General features: G+C 34.5%; 1 protein-coding gene and 1 long non-coding RNA gene across 2 annotated transcripts; one reads left to right on the plus strand and one right to left on the minus strand.

Annotated features, from left to right (window-relative positions):
• Positions 1-13,266: 13,266 nt before the first annotated feature.
• On the minus strand, positions 13,267-15,653 carry LOC111896251 (uncharacterized). Its single transcript, XR_002851839.2, has 2 exons — positions 14,834-15,653; positions 13,267-14,719 (listed from the first exon to the last, which is right to left on the minus strand). It is a non-coding gene; the product is annotated as an uncharacterized LOC111896251 (long non-coding RNA).
• A 2,312-nt stretch (positions 15,654-17,965) lies between these two features.
• On the plus strand, positions 17,966-18,683 carry LOC128133901 (uncharacterized). The gene is made up of 2 exons (XM_052771416.1): positions 17,966-18,325; positions 18,409-18,683. The coding sequence occupies exons 1-2, from the start codon at positions 18,091-18,093 to the stop codon at positions 18,579-18,581; spliced, it is 408 nt and encodes a 135-aa protein (XP_052627376.1). The 5' UTR covers positions 17,966-18,090; the 3' UTR covers positions 18,582-18,683.
• The last annotated feature ends 1,088 nt before the right edge of the window (positions 18,684-19,771 follow it).

Here is a 19,771-nt window from a genome sequence, read left to right on the forward strand (position 1 = left end):
CAATAATGGATTTGATTCTTAATTACGGAAATATCGAAAATTTACCAAATAAGGAGAGTTTCTCATCGCCCAAGTTTCAATTGGACAGAAACTTGGAATCATGCAACTTGGTTGCACGATGAATGAGAAATTTCATATTTGGAAATTAGACTAATTCATTGACAAAGTGTCAAGTGTAGGACTAGGATATCGAGTACACAAAGTTACGTGTTGATCAAGTCCACCATAAGAGTAACAAAGATATTCGTCATGATTTACTAAAGGTTTAGTAAATATGATTATACTTATAATATTAAGTGTAATTCTGAATTGATTGAAAAAGTTTAAATCAATAGCAGAACGAATAAGAAGAATCAAGTAGGTAGAAAAATAAAAGTTTCTCCATTCTAAGAAGAAGGGAGAGTACCTTTTATGCTTTATGATAGGTCTTAATGATTAAGAACCATATCTCAATTGATCCTCTAAGTGAGTCTTAGTGCAATTGTATGTCTAAGAAGAGGAATCAAGAATTGAAGAAATGGTTAAATCAGAAAGTCAATCATACTTCGTTCCAAAACAAGTCTTAGAGTTAAGATTGTGATATTGAGTGATAAGTATTAAGAAGGTTTATAACATTCATCAAATGTGGAAAGTTGTGATGTCTTGGATAAGACAAAGACCAACTAGGACCAATTTATGAAATGTTTTGATAAAAACTACACTAACTCTTGAATATTTGTTTGTCAAGAAATGTCTATTGACAAGAGAATCTTATATGTCAAGGAGTCGGTGGGAGTCTTAATGTTCTTGAAAGGTTTGGAACAAATCAAAATAGACCTTATCGATCATCACTAGCCCACGAGTTGAGGATTACAACCTATCGTGTTGACATTATTTTGTTTCTGTGTCATTCCAATTAAGTTAATTATGCATGTGAGTTCTATGAGTTCTCATTTGAATGCATAAAAGGCAAGGACCTTGATCAATGAAAAGTACATTGATAGGAAAGGGTGAGCTGCTTAACTACTTGGAAGACATGGTGGGCAGATGTGTTACCATAAGGCAAAGAAATCAAGATTAAGAAAGTTCGGTCCATATGAGTTTGAATTTGTCGTAAACTTTGGTTTTGACAAATTCACATGGATAGGAATACATACACCATTAAAATCTAAGTGTCATAAAATTCCCTCCTTCATGAAAATGACTGTGAGGAAATGCTTTCACTAATAGAGATTTTAAGAAGATAGTGATTGTGAAATAGTATTCTCGAATTTGATTATGGTTACGGTATCCCTTTCCATGATTCGAATTGTGAGATTTGGCAATTAGTCTGAATTCTTTAGACACACATATGAACTATCTATGGCAAAGGTGTATAAGTTTAAGAAGCCTTGATAAAAGATTATCAAAGCATTGGGTATTAGAAATATGAACTTTAAGAAATTCAATAGGCATTGTTTTTCTGGAAGTTAAGATGGTTTCTGAATACATGTCAAAGCTAGTGGGAGCATAAGTGTTATGTTTATAATAGTCATCTTGATAGTGGGAGCATAAATGTTATGATTGTATGATTATTAAGGCAAGTATTGCAAGTTAGCAATATTAATTATAGAAAACAAGAGTCATACCTTGCAAAGTTGTAAGAGTTGAATAGTTGTTTGGCTATAATTAAGGGAGAGAATATTATGCTTCATTTCAAATCTAAAGGCTTAGGTTGTGGAATGTTAATAAATTTAGTCAAGGATACATAGTGTGTTCTCAAAAAATCGATTATGATTACGGCATTCCTCTTCATAGTTCGAATTTTGAGAACGTAGCACATAAAATATTGTGGCAGAAGATTGATAAAGTATCAAATCTTTATGTAAGACATTATGCATCGTGTCCCATACGCTTCGGGTATAGGATCGATTGCAAATGCTATAATATTTGACCATTCTAAAATTTTCCAAATGCCTAGCGCATTAAGATAGAAAAAGGACAAGAATCGGTTTTGACTAAGATAATTAAACAACTATCAAAGTACAATCCAAAGTTCGCCGAGGATTGGTCGCTTGTGAGTAGTTGGAAGTATAATATTGGATGGACCACATCGACATTATTATGAATAGATAAGATTCTATTAAGAATGAGTTGTCATATGGAAAATATGGAAACGTGTCCATATTGGGAATTGAATATTGAAAAGCTATGTCTAGATTAGAAACTTTTATGCAAAAGGATGTTCAAAGGAATGTACTTTGAGTGAGAGACATCATATCTAAGGAATTGTATTGTAACAATCTCTGATAGAGGACTTTGTAATTTCGTTGGCAATAGTCATTGTGACTTTTGTACTATGACATTACGAAAGGATCATTGCATAAAATGCTAGAATCTAACATATTCCATAAGTGGCAAGAATTTGATATTCTTACACTTGTGAAAAGGATTGTGAGTTGTGAAATGACTATGATTGGAAATGTGTTCATTTGATCTATTTCACAAAGTAAGAACCATAGGTAAACATTGTGTGCATGCTAAGAGCATGGGACAAGTGTAATAATTCAAGTAAGAAGTTGATTAATTACCCGAAAAAACAAATAATGAGTAATCGATATGGTGATAAATAAAAGGTGTTTTATTTATACTCAAAGATTTGAGGCCATATGGGATTAGTATTATCCTTGTGTTTCACTTTGCATGTTTTAACTTCCTGAATAATTTAATGGGTTTAGAACAGTCAAATTATTCGAACGGGCCACAGTCGTTCATATGTTGGAAGTAGGTATGAATGAAGACTGTCGTGAATTGGTGTGTGGATTGTCTAAAGAGTATTAGACATAAGCAAATGTTTGTTGTAATGTTCATGAGTGCTTATGAATATGATTTGAGCATTGGATTAAACCCACGCTCACTTGGATCACTCCATGAATTGTATCACGAGTGATTGGTGAGACGATAACATCTTATATTCTTGAAACCGAGATGTGTGAGTTGTATCTTGCAAATCGGTTACATGACATTGATAATATGTAAACGCACCAATAACTTGGTGTCATAAAACATATTGTTGTGTGTGATTCGGTGAGTGAGTGAAAGCGAGCATTGAATCAAAGTTTATCCGTTCCTTTTATCCAAAATAGGATAAAAGCGATATCTTTGGGCCCCTCGATGATTTAGTGATGACAAACGTAAATGCTCGGCTGGGCTAGGGCTAATTTGATTTGTTCAATTAGTCGGTCGTCATCAATCGGAAGTTGAGAAATAGTACAAAGAGAATGATTAGAAATCATGTCTCATACGATATCTAGAATGGAGGAATATATGATCCCTTATCTAAAGGACACGCGTATCTGATAGGATCATAGTTGACAGCGGCTTTGGAAAGCTATGATTGCAGATCAGGATCTGAAGTCATACGCAGAATAGTTGTTAGACTTATCCAAGTGGGAGACTGTTGGATTAGTGTCTAAGTCCATAACTATTTTGGTATGTACTTGACCCGATGGTGCATGGTCCTTTTGGGTTGCCTTCACCAAAGCAACTTGATAGGATGAATTATGGAGAGAAAGGATTAAATATAATTTATTAATATATTATGAGAATAATATAATAAAGGAGAAATCATATTGTTTAATTAATATTAGTCAAGAATTAATAAGAATTAAATTTGTGACTAAAAGAGATTAATTAAACTTAAGGGACTCGAATTGTAATTATAAGATAATTGCAATTGGGCCATGGATTGCCTTATATTATAATGTTGGACGAATTCTATGGGGAAACCCATTAGAAATTGTCCAAGGCCTTTAAGGAAAGGAGTCCATGGGTTACTTAGGGCTTAAGCATCCAAATTAGGGTTTCCTTGTTAGATAACCCTAATGGCCTCACTATATATAGAACCCTTATGCCCCAAAAACGTGGTGAACTTGTTCTCTAGGGTTTCCACATGTTTTGGACAGCCTCCTTCTCTTCTCCTCTTCATCCTTTTACTCTTGGTGTTTGTGAACCATTAGAGGAGTGACATTTGTGACTCTAAGCTTTCTAAAGTCAATACAAGAAGGATTTGAGATTGTTATTGCTATATAACAATAAAGGTATGATCTAAACCCTAATTATATGTTATATTGATTATCATATGCTAGATCTAGGGTTTATAGTCTTGGATGAATTGCATGTACAATAGAGAAACCTAGATCCAAGCATTGGGGTTTGTATGAGCACATAGGATGTTCTTATAGCTAAAACCCATCATTATGGAAAGAAAGGATTAAATATGATTTATTAATATATTATGAGAATAATGTATTAAAGGAGAAATCATATTGTTTAATTAATATTAGTCAAGAATTAATAAGAATTAAGTGTGTGGCTAAAAGACATTAATTAAACTTAAGGGACTTGAACTGTCAATTGTATGATAGTTGAATATTGAGCTAATGGACTCCATATTAAAGTAGTGGACGAATTCTATGGGGAAACCCATTAGAAATCGTCCCCAGGCCTCTAAGGAAGGAGCCCATGGGTTGCTTAGGGCTTAAGCATCCAAATTAGGGTTTCCTAGTTTGATAACCCTAATAGATGCACTATTTAAAGATCCCTAGAGCACCAAAAACGGGGGCAAGTAACTCATTAGGGTTTTGGACGGTTTTTGGGTGTCTCCTTCTCTTCTCTTTTTCATCCTCTTGCTCTTGGTGTTTGTGAACCATTAGAGGAGTGACATTTGTGACTCTAAGCTTTCTAAAGTCATTACAAGAAGGATTTGAGATTGTTATTGCTACATAACAATCAAGGTATGATCTAAAACCTAATTTATATGTTATATTGATTATCATATGCTAGATCTAGGGTTTATAGTCTTGGATAACTTGCATGTACAATAGATAAATCTAGATCCAAGCATTAGGGTTTGTATGAGCACATACGATATTCTTATGGCTAAAACCCATCAGTGGTATCAGAGCCTTGATTGGTTTCTATTGTATTGACGCATATTTGATCGAAATCAGCACTGAAAATCGAAAATTTTTTATTCTAAGTGTTTGACTCGCCGAGTCACTTGGTATACTCGCCAAGTCTGCTGTACTCGACGAGTCAAATCGTCTGACAGCTAATATTTGCAATTTTCTTCCTGTTTTAGCTTTGGATAATTACCATAAACATGTTTTTGTTATAAAATCCGAATTTTATCAATATTTGGTGATTATCCTTACCTAAATAGAAGATAATTGTCAAAATTTAGATAATCTTTTGTTTTATTAGATAAATTTGATTATTTGTAATTTAGATTTGAATTATCTTGTATGAAAAGTTTCAATTTTCCCCCGTTTAGGTTTTATAGTTTAAATTTGAACTCAAAAGTTTTGTTTTGAAATTTAAATAGTTGAAACCCTAATGTTTTGAAAAGGTTTCAAAACTTGCCCTCGAGTTTTGGAATTTAAATTTTGATTAATAGTTTAATTTTGATGTATATTTAAAGTCTAAACCCTAATGTTTTGAAATGTTTCAAAAGTTGCCCTCAAGTTTTGGAATTTAAAAGTTGATTAAAAGTTTAATTTAGGAATGTTAAATTCTAAAACCCTAGTGATGTTTTTTTTTTTTTTGAAAAGTTCATATCACACCCTTATGGTTTTATTAATTAATTAAGGTGTATAATTAAAAGAGGTTTAATAAATCCATAAAGTTTTGGTTTATAAATTAATTGAATTAAAAGTATAATTGTTAAATTTGACCACCTAGCATTTTAAAACTGTAAAATACACCCTATACTATATATAACATTAAAAGTCTAACATTATATATATGTATGAGTAAAAGTCAGTCTTACCGTTAGTAGGCCTCATTCATGAAGCCAGTCTATAAGGGGTGTTTAAGGAAATTGCCTATAAAATGGTGATTGAATGGGTATCCACTCTTACCCACCGCACTCTTGACTAGTGGAGGGTCGTTAGCCGAATGTGTAGGATAGGAAAAAAAACTTCCATTATAAGTATAATGAAGTACAAAAGTAACTAAATGTTTTACAAATTCCCAATCTTAGTTACTTAGGCAAAAGTGAATTGATGCAATTCCATGAAATTACACTTTGTGCCCTTGCAAAGAAGTTAGTGGAGCGTGTGTGGTTTACCGGCACACTAAATGGTTCTAAGTAAAGATAGCAAAGGGTGACTCAATGTTTGCCATAGTTCGGTGGAGCGTGTGTGGTTTACCAGCACATCGAATAGGTGACTATAACATGTGGGGGCACCATGTAAGTTTGCATGGTTATTCACACCCGCTTTGTGATCCTCGGCATCCCAGTCACAAACTAGAGGGGCATATCGAGATTTAAACATGCCATTGAAATGTTCAATGAATCTCATAGGATCTAGGAGTTTTCATAGCTTTAAAACTTAAATTTCTTTTTCGTTTTTCGTTGGTGGAAATTAGTGAATCGTCATTCACTTACCTTCAAATATTCTGCAACTAGATTACGGCATCCCTTTTCTAGGTTGTAGCGTATTGTGTTGGGTCCTAGCCTTAATATCTCATTTGGGTGATTTATTAAGGACTCAATCTATCAACTAACTTGAATTTATTTTTCTCCTATTTTGTAGATGTCAAAGTTCGACAACTATGGTCTTCCCAAATCCCATGGAACAAGCTTTCCACATGAAGATGATATTCCATGATTTGATCAAGGAACAAGATATCATGCTTCACTTCCTCCACCTCCTCCAATCATTCTCCCTAACCCACAAGATCGAAGAATTGAAAGGTTCAATGTCACTAAAGCCCTATTGGCAATAAAACATGAAGATGGTAAACCCTTATGTGCCCACGTTCTAGAAATGAAATCACACATCGATAGGTTGATAATGTTGGGAGCGTCATTCCCTGATAAGTTGGTTGTGAACTGGGTTCTGCAGTCACTTCCTGAATCATATGATGAGTTCAAAAGAAAGTATTATATGATGGATCATGACAAAACCTCATTAACCTAACTTACATGCTCATTGCTGCTGAATCGGAAATGATTTGGCAAAGCAATGGAGCATATTTGTTGGGAAAGTCAACCAACCATGCTTCCGAGGATGTTCTAGGAGAATCGACCTGCGTTTGCTGCCAAGAGAAAGGGCGTTGGATACAAGTCTGCCCTAAGAGCCTGAAGAGTCCAGAAGATGGGAGAGTCAAAGAGTATGGCTATGCTTCAGGTAAAATCCACTATCTAACTCCATTAAGTTCATATTCGTTGATTATTAATACATAATGTGATGAGATTACATTTGAATGTTTTGTAGTATCAGTGAAAAGAGAGGAAGCTTGATGGAAAAGCAAGATGAGTCTAATCACAAAGAAATGGATCTCGATCGCATGGACTTGAAGATTAGATTTTGAGCATAGAAAGTTATGATAGAATTGTTAGGAATATTTGACTACATAGTTTTTCAGTTGATTTTGCATTGTAAGGACAAATGTTTTCCGCTGCTTTTATGAATAAAATAAATTTTTTGACTTATTTATTTATTTATTTATTTCCTTGCAATGAAATCGTTATGAAAAAATTGATGTTCACATATTTCTACAACGAATGGATAAGATTCTTAATTATGTTAATAGTGGAAATGTCAAGAATTTACCAAATAGGGAGAGTTTCTCATTGCCCAAGTTTCAATTGGACAGAAACTTGGAATCATGCAACTTGGTTGCACGATGAATGAGAAATTTCATATTTGGAAATTAGACTAATTCGTTGACAAAGTGTCAAGTGAAGGACTAGGAGATCGAGTACACAAAGTTGTGTGTTGATCAAGTCCGCCACAAGAGTAACAAAGATATTCGTCATGGTTTACTAAAGATTTAGTAAATATGATTATACTTATAATATTAAGTGTAATTCTGAATTGATTGAAAGAGTTTAAATCAATAGCGGAACGAATAAGAAGAATCAAGTAGGCAGGAAGATAAAAGTTTCTCTATTCTAAGAAGAAGGAAGAGTACCTTTTATGCTTTATGATATGTCTTAATGATTAAGAACCATATCTCAATTGATCCTCTAAGTAAGTCTTAGTCCAATGGTATGTCTAAGAAAAGGAATCGAGAATTAAAGAAATGGTTAAATCAAAAGGTCAATCATACTTCGTTCCAATAACAAGTCTTAGTGTTAAGATTGTGACATTGAGTGACAAGTCTAAAGAAGGTTTATAACATTCATCAAATGTAGAATTTGGAAAAAGGATTTTCTTATTTTCGTACATTTGAAATTAGTAAGTTGTGATGTCTTGGATAAGACAAAGACCAACTAGGACAAATTTTATGAAATGTTTTCTCTTGATAAAGGCTACACTAACTCTTGAATATTTGTTTGTCAAGAAATGTTTATTGATAAGAGAATCTTATATGTCAAGGAGTCAGTGGGAGTCTTAATGGTCTTGAAAGGTTTCAAGAAAAAATCGAGAATAAACCTTATCGATCATCACTAGCACACGAGTAGCAGTTTACAACCTATCGTGTTGACATTACCTTGTTTCTGTGCCGTTCCAATTGAGTTAATTATGCATGTGAGCCTATGGGTTCTCATTTGAATGCATAAAAGGAAAGGACCTTATTCAATGAAAGGTACATTGATAGGAAAAAGTGAGCTTCTTAACTACTTGGAAGACATGGTGGGCAGCCGTGTTACCATAAGGCAAGAAATCAAGATTAAGAAAGTTCGGTCCATATGAGTTTGGATTTGTCGCAAACTTTGGTTTTGACAAATTCACATGGATAGGAACACATACACCATTAAAATCTCAGTGTCATAAGATTCCCTCCTTCATGAAAATGACTGTGAGGAAATGCTTTCACTAAGGAAGATTTTAAGAAGATAGTGATTGTGAAAATTGTATTCTCGAATTCGATTATGGTTACGGTATCCCTTTCCATGATTCGAATTAAGAGAGTTGGCAATTAGTCTAAACTGTTTAAGACACACATATAAACTATCTAAGGCAAAGGTGTAAGAAGCCTTGATAAAAGATTATCAAAGCATTGGGTTTTTGAAATATGAACTTAAAGAAATTCAATAGGCATTGTTTTTCTGAAAGTTAAGCTATTTCTGAATACATGTCAAAGCTAGTGGGAACATAAGTGTTATGTTTGTAATAATCATCGTGATAGTGGGAGCATAAATGTTATGATTACATGATTATTAAGGCAAGTATTGCAAGTTAGCAATATTAATTATAGAAAACAAGAGTCATACTTTGCAAAGTTGTAAGGGTTGATTGGTTGTTTTGCTATAATTAAGGGAGAGAATATTATGCTTCATTTCAAATCTAAAGGCTTAGGTTGTGGAATGTTAATAAATTTAGTCAAGGATACATAGTGCGTTCTTGAATTTCGATTATGATTACAGCATTCCTCTTCATAATTCGAATTGTGAGAACGTAGCACGTAAAATATTATGGCAGAAGATTGATAAAGTATCAAATCTTTATGTAAGACATTATGCATCGTGTCCCATACGCTTCGGGTTTAGGATCGATTGCAAATGCTATAATATTTGACCATTCTAAAATTTTCCAAATGTCTAGAGCATTTAGAGGGAAAAAGGACAAGAATCGGTTTTGACTAAGATAATTAAACAACTATCAAAGGACAATCCAAAGTTCGTCGAGGATTGGTCGCTTGTGAGTAGTTGGAAGTATAGTGTTGTATGGACTATATCAACATTATTATGAATAGATAAGATTCTATTGAAAATGAGTTGTCATATGGTAAGTATGGAAAGGTTTCCATATTGGGAGTTGGATATTAAGAATTAATGTCTAGATTAGAAACTTTTATGCAAGAAAGGATGTTCAAAGGAATGTACTTTGAGTGAGAGACGTCACATCTATGGAATTGTCTTGTAACAATCTCCGATAGAAGATTTTGTAATTTCATTGGCAATAGTCATTGTGACTTTAGTGCATTGATATTACGAAAGGATCATGCATAAAATGTTAGAATCTAACATATTCCATAAGTGGCAAGAATTTGATATTCTTTCACTTGTGAAAATGATTAGGAGTTGTGAAATGAGTATGATTGGAAATGTGTTCATTTGATCTATTTCACAAAGGAAGGACCATAGATAAACATAGTGTGCATGCTAAGAGCATGGGACAAGTGTTGTAATAATTCAAGTAAGAAGTTGATTACTCGAAACAACAAATAATGAGTAATCGATATGGTGATAAATAAAAGGTGTTTTATTTATACTCAAAGGTTTGAGGCCATATGGGATTAGTATTATTCTTGTGTTTCACTTTGCATGTTTTGACTTCCTGAATAAATTAATTGGTTGAGAACAGTCAAATTATTCAAACGGGCCACAGTCGTTCGTATGTTGGAAGTAGATATGAATGAAGATTGTTGTGAATTGGTGTGTCGATTGTCTAAAGAGCATTAGACATAAGCAAATGTCTGCTGCAACGTTCATGAGTGCTTATGAATATGATTTGAGCATTGGATTAAACCCACGCTCACTTGGATCACTTCATGGATTGTATCACGAGTGATTCGTGAGACGATAACATCTTATATTCTTGAAACCGAGATGTGTGAGTTGTATCTTGCGAGTCGGTTGCATATTGATAATATGTATACGCACCAGTAACTTGGTGTTATAAAACATATTGTTGTGTGTGATTCGGTGAGTGAGTGCAAGCGAGCATTGAGTCAAATTTTATCTGTTCCTTTTATTCAAAGTAGGATAAAAGCGATGTTTGTGGGCCCCTCGATGATTTAGTAATGGCACCTAAGTGCTTGGCCAAGCAAAGACTAATTTGATGTGTTCAAATTGCAGTCTGTTGCCAGTCGTCATAAATCTGAATTCGGGAAACAGCACATAGACAGAGAGAATGATTTAGATCCATGTCTCAGTCTATACGATATCTAGAATGGAGGAATATAAGATCCCTTATCTAAAGGACACGCGTATCTGATAGGATCAGAGTTGACAGTGGCTTTAGAAAGCTACGATTGCATATCAGGATCTGAAGTCATACGCAGAATAGTTATTAGACTTATCCAAGTGGGAGACTGTTGGATTAGTGTCTAAGTCCATAACTATTTTTGGTATGTACTTGACCCGATGGTGCATGGTCCTTTTGGGTTGCCTTCACCAAAGCAACTTGATAGGATGAATTATGGAGAGAAAGGATTAAATATGATTTATTAATATATTATGAGAATAATGTATTAAAGGAGAAATCATATTGTTTAATTAATATTAGTCAAGAATTAATAAGAATTAAGTTTGTGGCTAAAAGACATTAATTAAACTTAAGGGACTTGAACTGTCAATTGTATGATAGTTGAATATTGAGCTAATGGACTCCATATTAAAGGAGTGGACGAATTCTATGGGGAAACCCATTAGAAATCGTCCCTAGGCCTTTAAGGAAGGAGCCCATGGGTTGCTTAGGGCTTAAGCATCCAAATTAGGGTTTCCTAGTTTGATAACCCTAATAGCTGCACTATTTAAAGATCCCTAGAGCACCAAAAACGGGGGCAAGTAACTCATTAGGGTTTTGGACGGTTTTTGGGTGTCTCCTTCTCTTCTCTTCTTCATCCTCTTGCTCTTGGTGTTTGTGAACCATTAGATGAGTGACATTTGTGACTCTAAGCTTTCTAAAGTCATTACAAGAAGGATTTGAGATTGTTATTGCTACATAACAATCAAGGTATGATCTGAAACCTAATTTATGTGTTATATTGATTATCTTATGCTAGATCTAGGGTTTATAGTCTTGGATAACTTGCATGTACAATAGAGAAACTTAGATCCAAGCATTAGGGTTTGTATGAGCACATAGGATGTTCTTATGGCTAAAACCCATCAAGTTCTACCCAACATATTAGTAGATAAAAATATATATTTTTATACATAGTTTAAGACCTGCATAGCATTCTCATTCAATACATATTCGAAGCAACAGATGAGACACATACACATAACACGTATTTCATAGAGCATAAATCATATCTATGAGATAGAAGAAAGTGAATATACATTCATACATATAACAACAAAAATATACACATAACACGTATTTCGTATAAAATACTTCATAATTATGCGTTAGAAGAAAGCGACTACACACTCACTTGATCAGAAGATGATTGGACAGCACTACGGCTGGTAGAAGTAGTATTCTTCGGTAGATCTGGTAGATCTTCACAAAAATTGGCTTCTCGCGGGCAGAGCCTTGGCTCGGGAATCTCACCTCCCAGGATCTTTGGGGCTTCAGGACTTGCTTCAGGTCTCGGGAATGATACCGGGGCTTCGGGATAATTCTTGCATGAAAAACGAGGTAAAACGGGAGAGAGAGAGAGAGAGAGAGAGAGAGAGAAGAGAAAATGAGCAAAAGAATCGGCTGCCCTCGCATGCCTTTTATAGAGGCTGAAGCCTCGCATTACGCTGGACGTAATGCTCTACGCGGGGCGTACGCTTCAGATCGTTACTGCTTACGTACTTCGGAGTACTCGAGTACGAGGCGGGTCATGGTTCGCTGTACGCTGGGCGTACAGCTCTACGGTGGGCGTAACCCGGATCGGGTTGCTGACACCTTCGGATAACTATCCGATTTAAAGATTAAATAATAAATATTAATTATTTAAAAACTTCGCAAATTCATATATTCTTCATATGAACTCCGTTTTTGACGTTGTTTATATCCACGCGTAGGTGAGACTATGATCTACAACTTTCGCTTGGACTCCGTCGGCTAATTTTGACATTATTTTTATTATTTATTTTTAGTAGGCCGGGACAGGAAAACTCCGTTATAAATTCATAACTTCTTCATATGACGTCCATTTTTTTCTGTCTTTTCATCGTTGCACTACTCATAACGAGATCTTCGATTCTCGTTTAGATTGTTTCGACCAACAATCACTCGATCTTGAATTCAAGTTTCGGGCTGCATGTTGCTTAGTTGAAACTTAGAAAAATCATAACGTCCTCATACGAAGTCAAATTTGGGCGTTCTTTTTATGCACGCTCTCGGTTTAACGAACTCTACGACTTTCGTTTAGATTACTAAGGCTAAATATCGTTCTAACGTAAATTTCACTTTTTACGTCATTCAACGTTGTCGGTTCTGTCGCGAAACTTCGACAGGTCATAACTTCTTCGTTATAAATCGGATGTCAGCATTCTTTATATCTCCGGAATCCTTGTTTCAACCACTACATCTTCATGCAATGATATCAAGCTTATCTCACCCTTTAATTTTGACGCTTATTTTATTCTTAATTCATTAAATTATAATAATTAAGAAAATAAACACATAATTCACAGAATACTCAAATATTTCATCATTAATACTTCAAAAAGAGTTACAATGGTTAACCTAGACTATTACATCAACAATAATGACCAGCCTGAAAAACGGGCGTTACAATATTATAGAGGGTACATGGTTCTTCCAAGCACTTGGACCATTTGTTGGCATGTAATGCAATGCAAGCTTCCTAAAATATCATAACATCATGTAAATTTTGGAAAATAATAAATAAATGCAAGCTTCCTAAAATATCATAACATCATTTAAAATTTTGAAAAATAATAAATATATCGTTTAATCCAGATTTCAGAATCAAAAGTTTCCATAACTAATATCTGAATATCTTCTGTAAAATACAATTACTTGTCTCAATAATGAACGATAATGGTTTTGTCACATGAAAAATTAATAAAAATTATTAAAAATAAAAAGTAAAAAAAGTTACAAATATTTGCTCTTATATTTGGTACATGGATATCATCGTTAAAACCAAAAGATTAAACATGTTGTGGTTAGGAAAATTTTCAAACTGAATGAGGACGTTTTCCCTGTAATTTTACTTCACAGATGTCATGTATTCATTCATAAGTTAACTATATTCTTGTTAATCAAAAATAATAATAGATGGATTTAAAATAATGACAAACCAATATAAGATGTTCACAAATTTCTGAAATTGTTGTTGAGTCAACTTAACAGGCTATATCAACATTATAGTATACCTAAATTGTGTTTTACCAATGCCTGGAACTCCAGATAATCAGAAAACAAAAATGGGAGAAAAGTTGGAATATTAGCATATGTGGTTGAAGTAAACAAAAAGAAAACGTATCTCTAAACAACAAACCAATTTCAATGACTTCCTTGCAACTTATTCCACCACCCAAAATGTTATCAAAATCTGAAGATGATATGGCAATACGTATAAGGGTTTTCTCCTCCTACAGCATACCTCATACACCTACAACACATAATAACCACAATAGAAATCAGTTACTATAATATATTGCCAAGAGTAATTGTGGATAAAGAACTTGAAGAGTAAAAGAAAAAGGAAGAGCTTTGATAATAGTGCAATTGATATGGGTGCTTTCTCACATGTTAATACAGATTTGTAAAATTTTATATGCTTTGGTTTTTCGAAATCTTCAGGCCTGATCCACAAAAATAAAATGAGATTGTTTTATGCTAAAAGACATGTACACATCTGAAGTTAGTGAAAGATTCTTCAAACATTTGAACAAAACACCAGCTCATAGAATGTCTTTAAGTGGGTATAGGATGTCAATTATCTGTTTGTACAAGATAATAAGATTGGTTCTTTTGCAGTTTCATCTTATGGCATAAATTTCAAACATTCTAAGCATGATGGCGCCCTTTGCAATCTTAAAACAATCAAAGGTGATGTTTTAGGGTTCGAGACTTGAAATCAGATATTAACCCCTACTTCCATTTTCCTCCTGCACACAGAGGCAACAACAGTTTACTTTATTTTAATTCTGATAACATAAACATGTCGTAAATCTAAAAAAAATAAAAAAGAACAGAAGGAGAAAGGTTTTATAGAAAGGGACCATTTTTATCGCATCTGTGTCTTCATCTTCTGAAAAACTGTGACATTTTAGAGAGCATTTCAGTGTGTGGTGAAAGGGGTATCTAGAAAATTAACAACCTCGCAGATAATTGAAATTGGCAGATGATCTTTGCTTGTTGGCAGCCTCATAAAATCAACGAAAAGAAGGTAAAACGGGATGACGAATTGAGCCCGGAGTGGAGGTAGATTGATCGGAGGTGGCGGTGGTAACGTCTATGGAAACTACGGGGATCCAATTTTCCCCGATTATGATTCCAACAAATTCAAAAGAAATCCTTTAGTGAAATCGCTTCTAGAGAGAAACAGAAAGAGAATGAGAACAGGTAGAGGTCAAAACAATGGTGGTGCTAACAGAGGGAAGAGAAGAGACAACCATGGAACACCCAATTTCAACAACCGACAAACTATGGCCATCACTGACACAGGAGCAAGTGAAAGGGGTTGATTTCGGGAAAACCATGACGAAGATCGTTTCTTTATTTCTCTGCTTTGTTTCAAGATTTTGGAGGTTTTATTTTATGAAAGCAAACGAAAACGGGAATTCTAGAAATTTTGAGGGAAAGGAATCAAAGAAGGTAGAAGCGTGGCTTGAAAGTAGCAAGATCAAGAGATGAATCAGCTAGTAATACCAAACTGATGTCCATGGTGGTGCTAACAGCTAAGCAACGTATATAAGCAGATAGTGCTTGAGGCGGTGGCTTTATATGTTCTCTGTGTACTGGGCAGTGGTATGAGACCAGTGAACGATAGAACATAACATCTGTCCAGAACACAGAAGACGTGGACAGACTTAAAATATTTTTAAAAAAAAAAGTGACATAAGAATTAATAATAAAAAAGCAACCAACGATATTAAACTGTTAACGTTCTTTCTATATAGACAAAATGACAAAAATAGCCAATTACACTAATTGCATTACAAAAATAGTCAAAAAAAATCGAGATTACATATATAGCCACCCATTTCGCAGATGAGAAGGTCCCATCTGCGAAATTGGCATCTCATCTGCGAATGTACAAGTGCCTGAAGCACAGTTGTGCTTCAGACACTTGTACATTCGCAGATGAGAATTTTTTTTTTTTTTTTTAATTTTTTCGGTATAAATAGGGGTAATTTCGCAGATGGAATAGGTCCCATCTACGAAATCCTCTGATCCTATCTGCGAAATGATGCAATTTTTTTTAATTTTTTTTTTTTTTTTTTAAGGTTGACTACGAAATGAATTGGTTTGACTACGAAATGGGCTTTGCTATATAAAAACTTTTGTAGAAAAAATATCATTTTGGTTGTTATTTGGTTTGTGAAATACTCTCTATCTCTACAATTTGCTCAAAAAATGATTGAATATTTGGTTTGTCTTGTAACCGGTGGGAGATGGCAAGTTAATGGAACTAATCTGGAATACATATGTCCACAGGGAGGTATTTCTGAACTTGCTTTGATATTTTCTGAGTATATTAGTTATGTGATTTTGTATCTATGGTAAGAAGCAAAATTGGTTTGTTAGACAAATATAGAATTAGTCTTCGTTTCCACCATCTTGAATTAAATTATTATATAGCTATAGTTGAAGACGTGGATGTTAGAATGTTGATAAACGTAATCAAATGTAGTGGAGGAAGGGCTGTGAAAGTGTTTGTGGTGGTTGATGAAGTTGAGGAGGTTAATGGGGGCGGTGAAATTGGAAACGAAGTTGTTGGTAATTTATGCAGTTTTAAAGGGAGCAACGATCCGATAGGTACTTTCAATACTCCTAGTGTACCTCAGTTTCACAGTGTTGCTGAAAATGTTAATGTTAGTTATTCACCTATTCAATATGTGGATCCCGAGAATTACAAGTATGTTGGTGATGATGATGTTGGTACATATCTTAATAATGTTGGTGGTCGTTGTGATGATGTTGCCGAACAAGAAGTTAAACTTATGAATAGGCGTGTGGTAGATAAAACTAAAAAGAAAAAAAATTCAATTCAAAAAAATGAAAAAAATCATGTTTACGGGCATTATGTTGATGTTGGTGATGTATGTTTAGATATAACCGAGCTACAAAGTAATTCCGATAGAGATGAGTTGGGTGATGAAGTTAAAGCTAAGTATCCCGATAACCTTTTTCACGGTATGCCCCCTGTACCAGCATGGCCAGTTGATAATAATGAAGATATCCCAACACAGATGGTAGACATTAATCTTCAAAAGATTCAATGTGAGAGTATATTTAAAAACAAAGAACTTTTAAAGAGGTGTATTGGTAAAAAATGTCTTCTAGAAGGTTTCCAGACGAGGACAAGTAGATCCACCAAATCAAGGTATGAAGCTGTGTGTGTTTCGAAAAATTGTTCTTGGTTACTAAGAGCAAAAGCAATTAAAAATACTGATGGACTTTTCCAAGTGAATAAATTTGTTGATGTACACACATGTTCTTCAACATTGTTGCAACCTAATCATTGACAAGCAAACAAATATGTTTTGGGTGAATATGTTGCTGATGTTTTGGCTGAAGACTATAGTAGAGTTTATCGGGGAAAAGAAATTGTTAATGATATGAATGCTCAATTGAATATCAATATCTCATACCATCAGGCATGGCGTGCGAAGCAATATGCATTGTTGTCGTTAAGGGGTACGAAAGAGGATTCTTTTACCAAACTTCCGGCGTATTGTCACAACTTGGCCAAACATAATCCGGGTACTGTCACACATATTAAAACAGATGCTGATGATCGGTTTGAGTTTTTGTACGTCGCACTCGGTTGCTCGGTTAGTATTATCATGTTCTAATTTTTTTTAATATTTATTTTGGTGTATTTGAATAGATATACAATGTATTGTAGGTACGAGCTTTTGTCAATTTTTGTAAGCCGACCCTAGTAGTAGATGGAGCTCACCTAAAGGGCGAGTTCAAAGGTACCATGCTACTTGCAGTTACTAAGGACGGACAAAATCAAATATTACCGGTTGCATATGGTATATACAAAAATGAGTGTACTGATTCTTGGACATGGTTTTTTCAAAAACTACGTGATTGCATAGGAAATATACAGGAGCTTACAATTATATCTGATAGGTCTCCATCTATAGCAACATCCGTTGCTAACATTTTTCCTCACGCTCATCATGGAATATGTGGTGTCCATTTGTATTTCAACATAGTATCTAGATTCGGCAAGAGTAAGACGGTTAAAGGAATTTTTTGGGAGGCGTGTAGGGCGTACACAGTTGATGCTTTTGATGCTGCCATGGATGTTATGGAAAAGACAAAAGAACCAGTATGGGAGTACTTAAAAAGTATAAATCCAGAAACCTGGTCAATGGCACATTTTAAAGGGAACCGATACAATCTTATGTCGTCCAACAGTGCGGAGTCTATAAATGCATTATCTAGACACGCACGTAAGGTGCCAATACTTATGTTGATTGATTTTTTTCGTGCTACAATGCAACAATGGTGGTTTCAAAGACGTAACTTTGCAGGTATTACGTAAATTTGTAATATTAATGTTTTATTAGTTTCGATGTTATTGATTTTAACTTCTTCATTTTGGCTGTTTTTTTAGCGGAAGCAACAACAACACTTACCCCTTGGGCGGATGAAGTTGTAAAAGAAAACAAGAAAAATTTTACCAAATGGGATGTTCGCATGATCTCAAATACGAAATGCGAGGTCAAAAAGGGGGCACAAAATGTGATTGTTGATTTTCAACATATGACATGTACATGTAGGCATTGACAACTTGATGGGATACCTTGTGGTCATGTCATAAGATGTTTAACAGTGAACAATTACCAAGACTGCTCGAGGTTTGCATTAAATGCTTACTTTACCGAAACACTGAGGAAAACATCCGAAGCCATCCGAATGGGAGATCCCCGATGATTTGATGATTGTTAAGCCACCTATAATGGATAAACGTCAGCCAGGCAGGCCAAGAAACACAGACCGCATTCCATCCCAAGGCGAGGGTCCAATTATAAAAGAGTGTTCTACATGTGGTCAACTAGGACACACGAGAAATAATTGTACTGGAAGGGCGTCTGGTAGCAGAGCAGGTCACATAATTTCTACTGCAGAAATGGCATATAATATTGGTGGTTCAGCGGGTTGCTCACAAACCCATAACGCTGATTTTGATATAAAACAACCTTGAAATTAAGAGTAATGACGAGTTGTTAGCTTATTATGTATTGTAATATTTTTATTAACTCTTACAAGACATTGCTATGCTTTCATATTTTAGTTAAGTTTGTTGATTATAACAATGAATGAAGCCTTTATATTATAAAATATAGTTTGCAGATTTATTTTAACAGTTACAACATGTTATTTAAAAAAACAACAAACGATCCTTTGGCAACCTAATCTGTTTCATGATAATATTACAACAACTTTATAACTAATTTTTAAACTCAGGGAACTGCAACGGGTACTTCTCTTTCTCCATTGTTATATAGTCATCCCTAATTCTCATTTTGTCTTCGAAACGATCCTTTTTTACCATAATGTGTATCAACTGCTCATCCTTCTCAGCAAGCCGTTTTTCAGTCGTTTTGATTGCCTTCTTACTCTTTTTTATCCAATCTTTATGCTCTTTGATTTTGTTTTTATTGAGGTCAATCCATTCTTCAACTTGTTTGCATTCCGAACCTATATCATTAGCAAGTTGAGTGAGAAGTCGGGATGACTCTTTCTCCTCTTCTTGTTGTGCTTCAGCCTTCTTTAATTCTTCAAAATTTTCATGTGACATATATGACCCGGCTGAAGAGGGTGTAAAAAAAGGGTCTACCGAATCACAGTAGTAACAATCTACTTCGTTGCATGAGCAAATTTCGAATTTGTGTGAGGAACTCATAATAAAATCGATGTTGTATTAAACTGGAGCAATAAGTGGTATTTATACATACTAGACAGTAATGAGAAGT

The sequence above is a fragment of the Lactuca sativa genome, chromosome 4 (assembly GCF_002870075.4).
Source record: "Lactuca sativa cultivar Salinas chromosome 4, Lsat_Salinas_v11, whole genome shotgun sequence".
Lineage (NCBI taxonomy): Eukaryota > Viridiplantae > Streptophyta > Magnoliopsida > Asterales > Asteraceae > Lactuca > Lactuca sativa.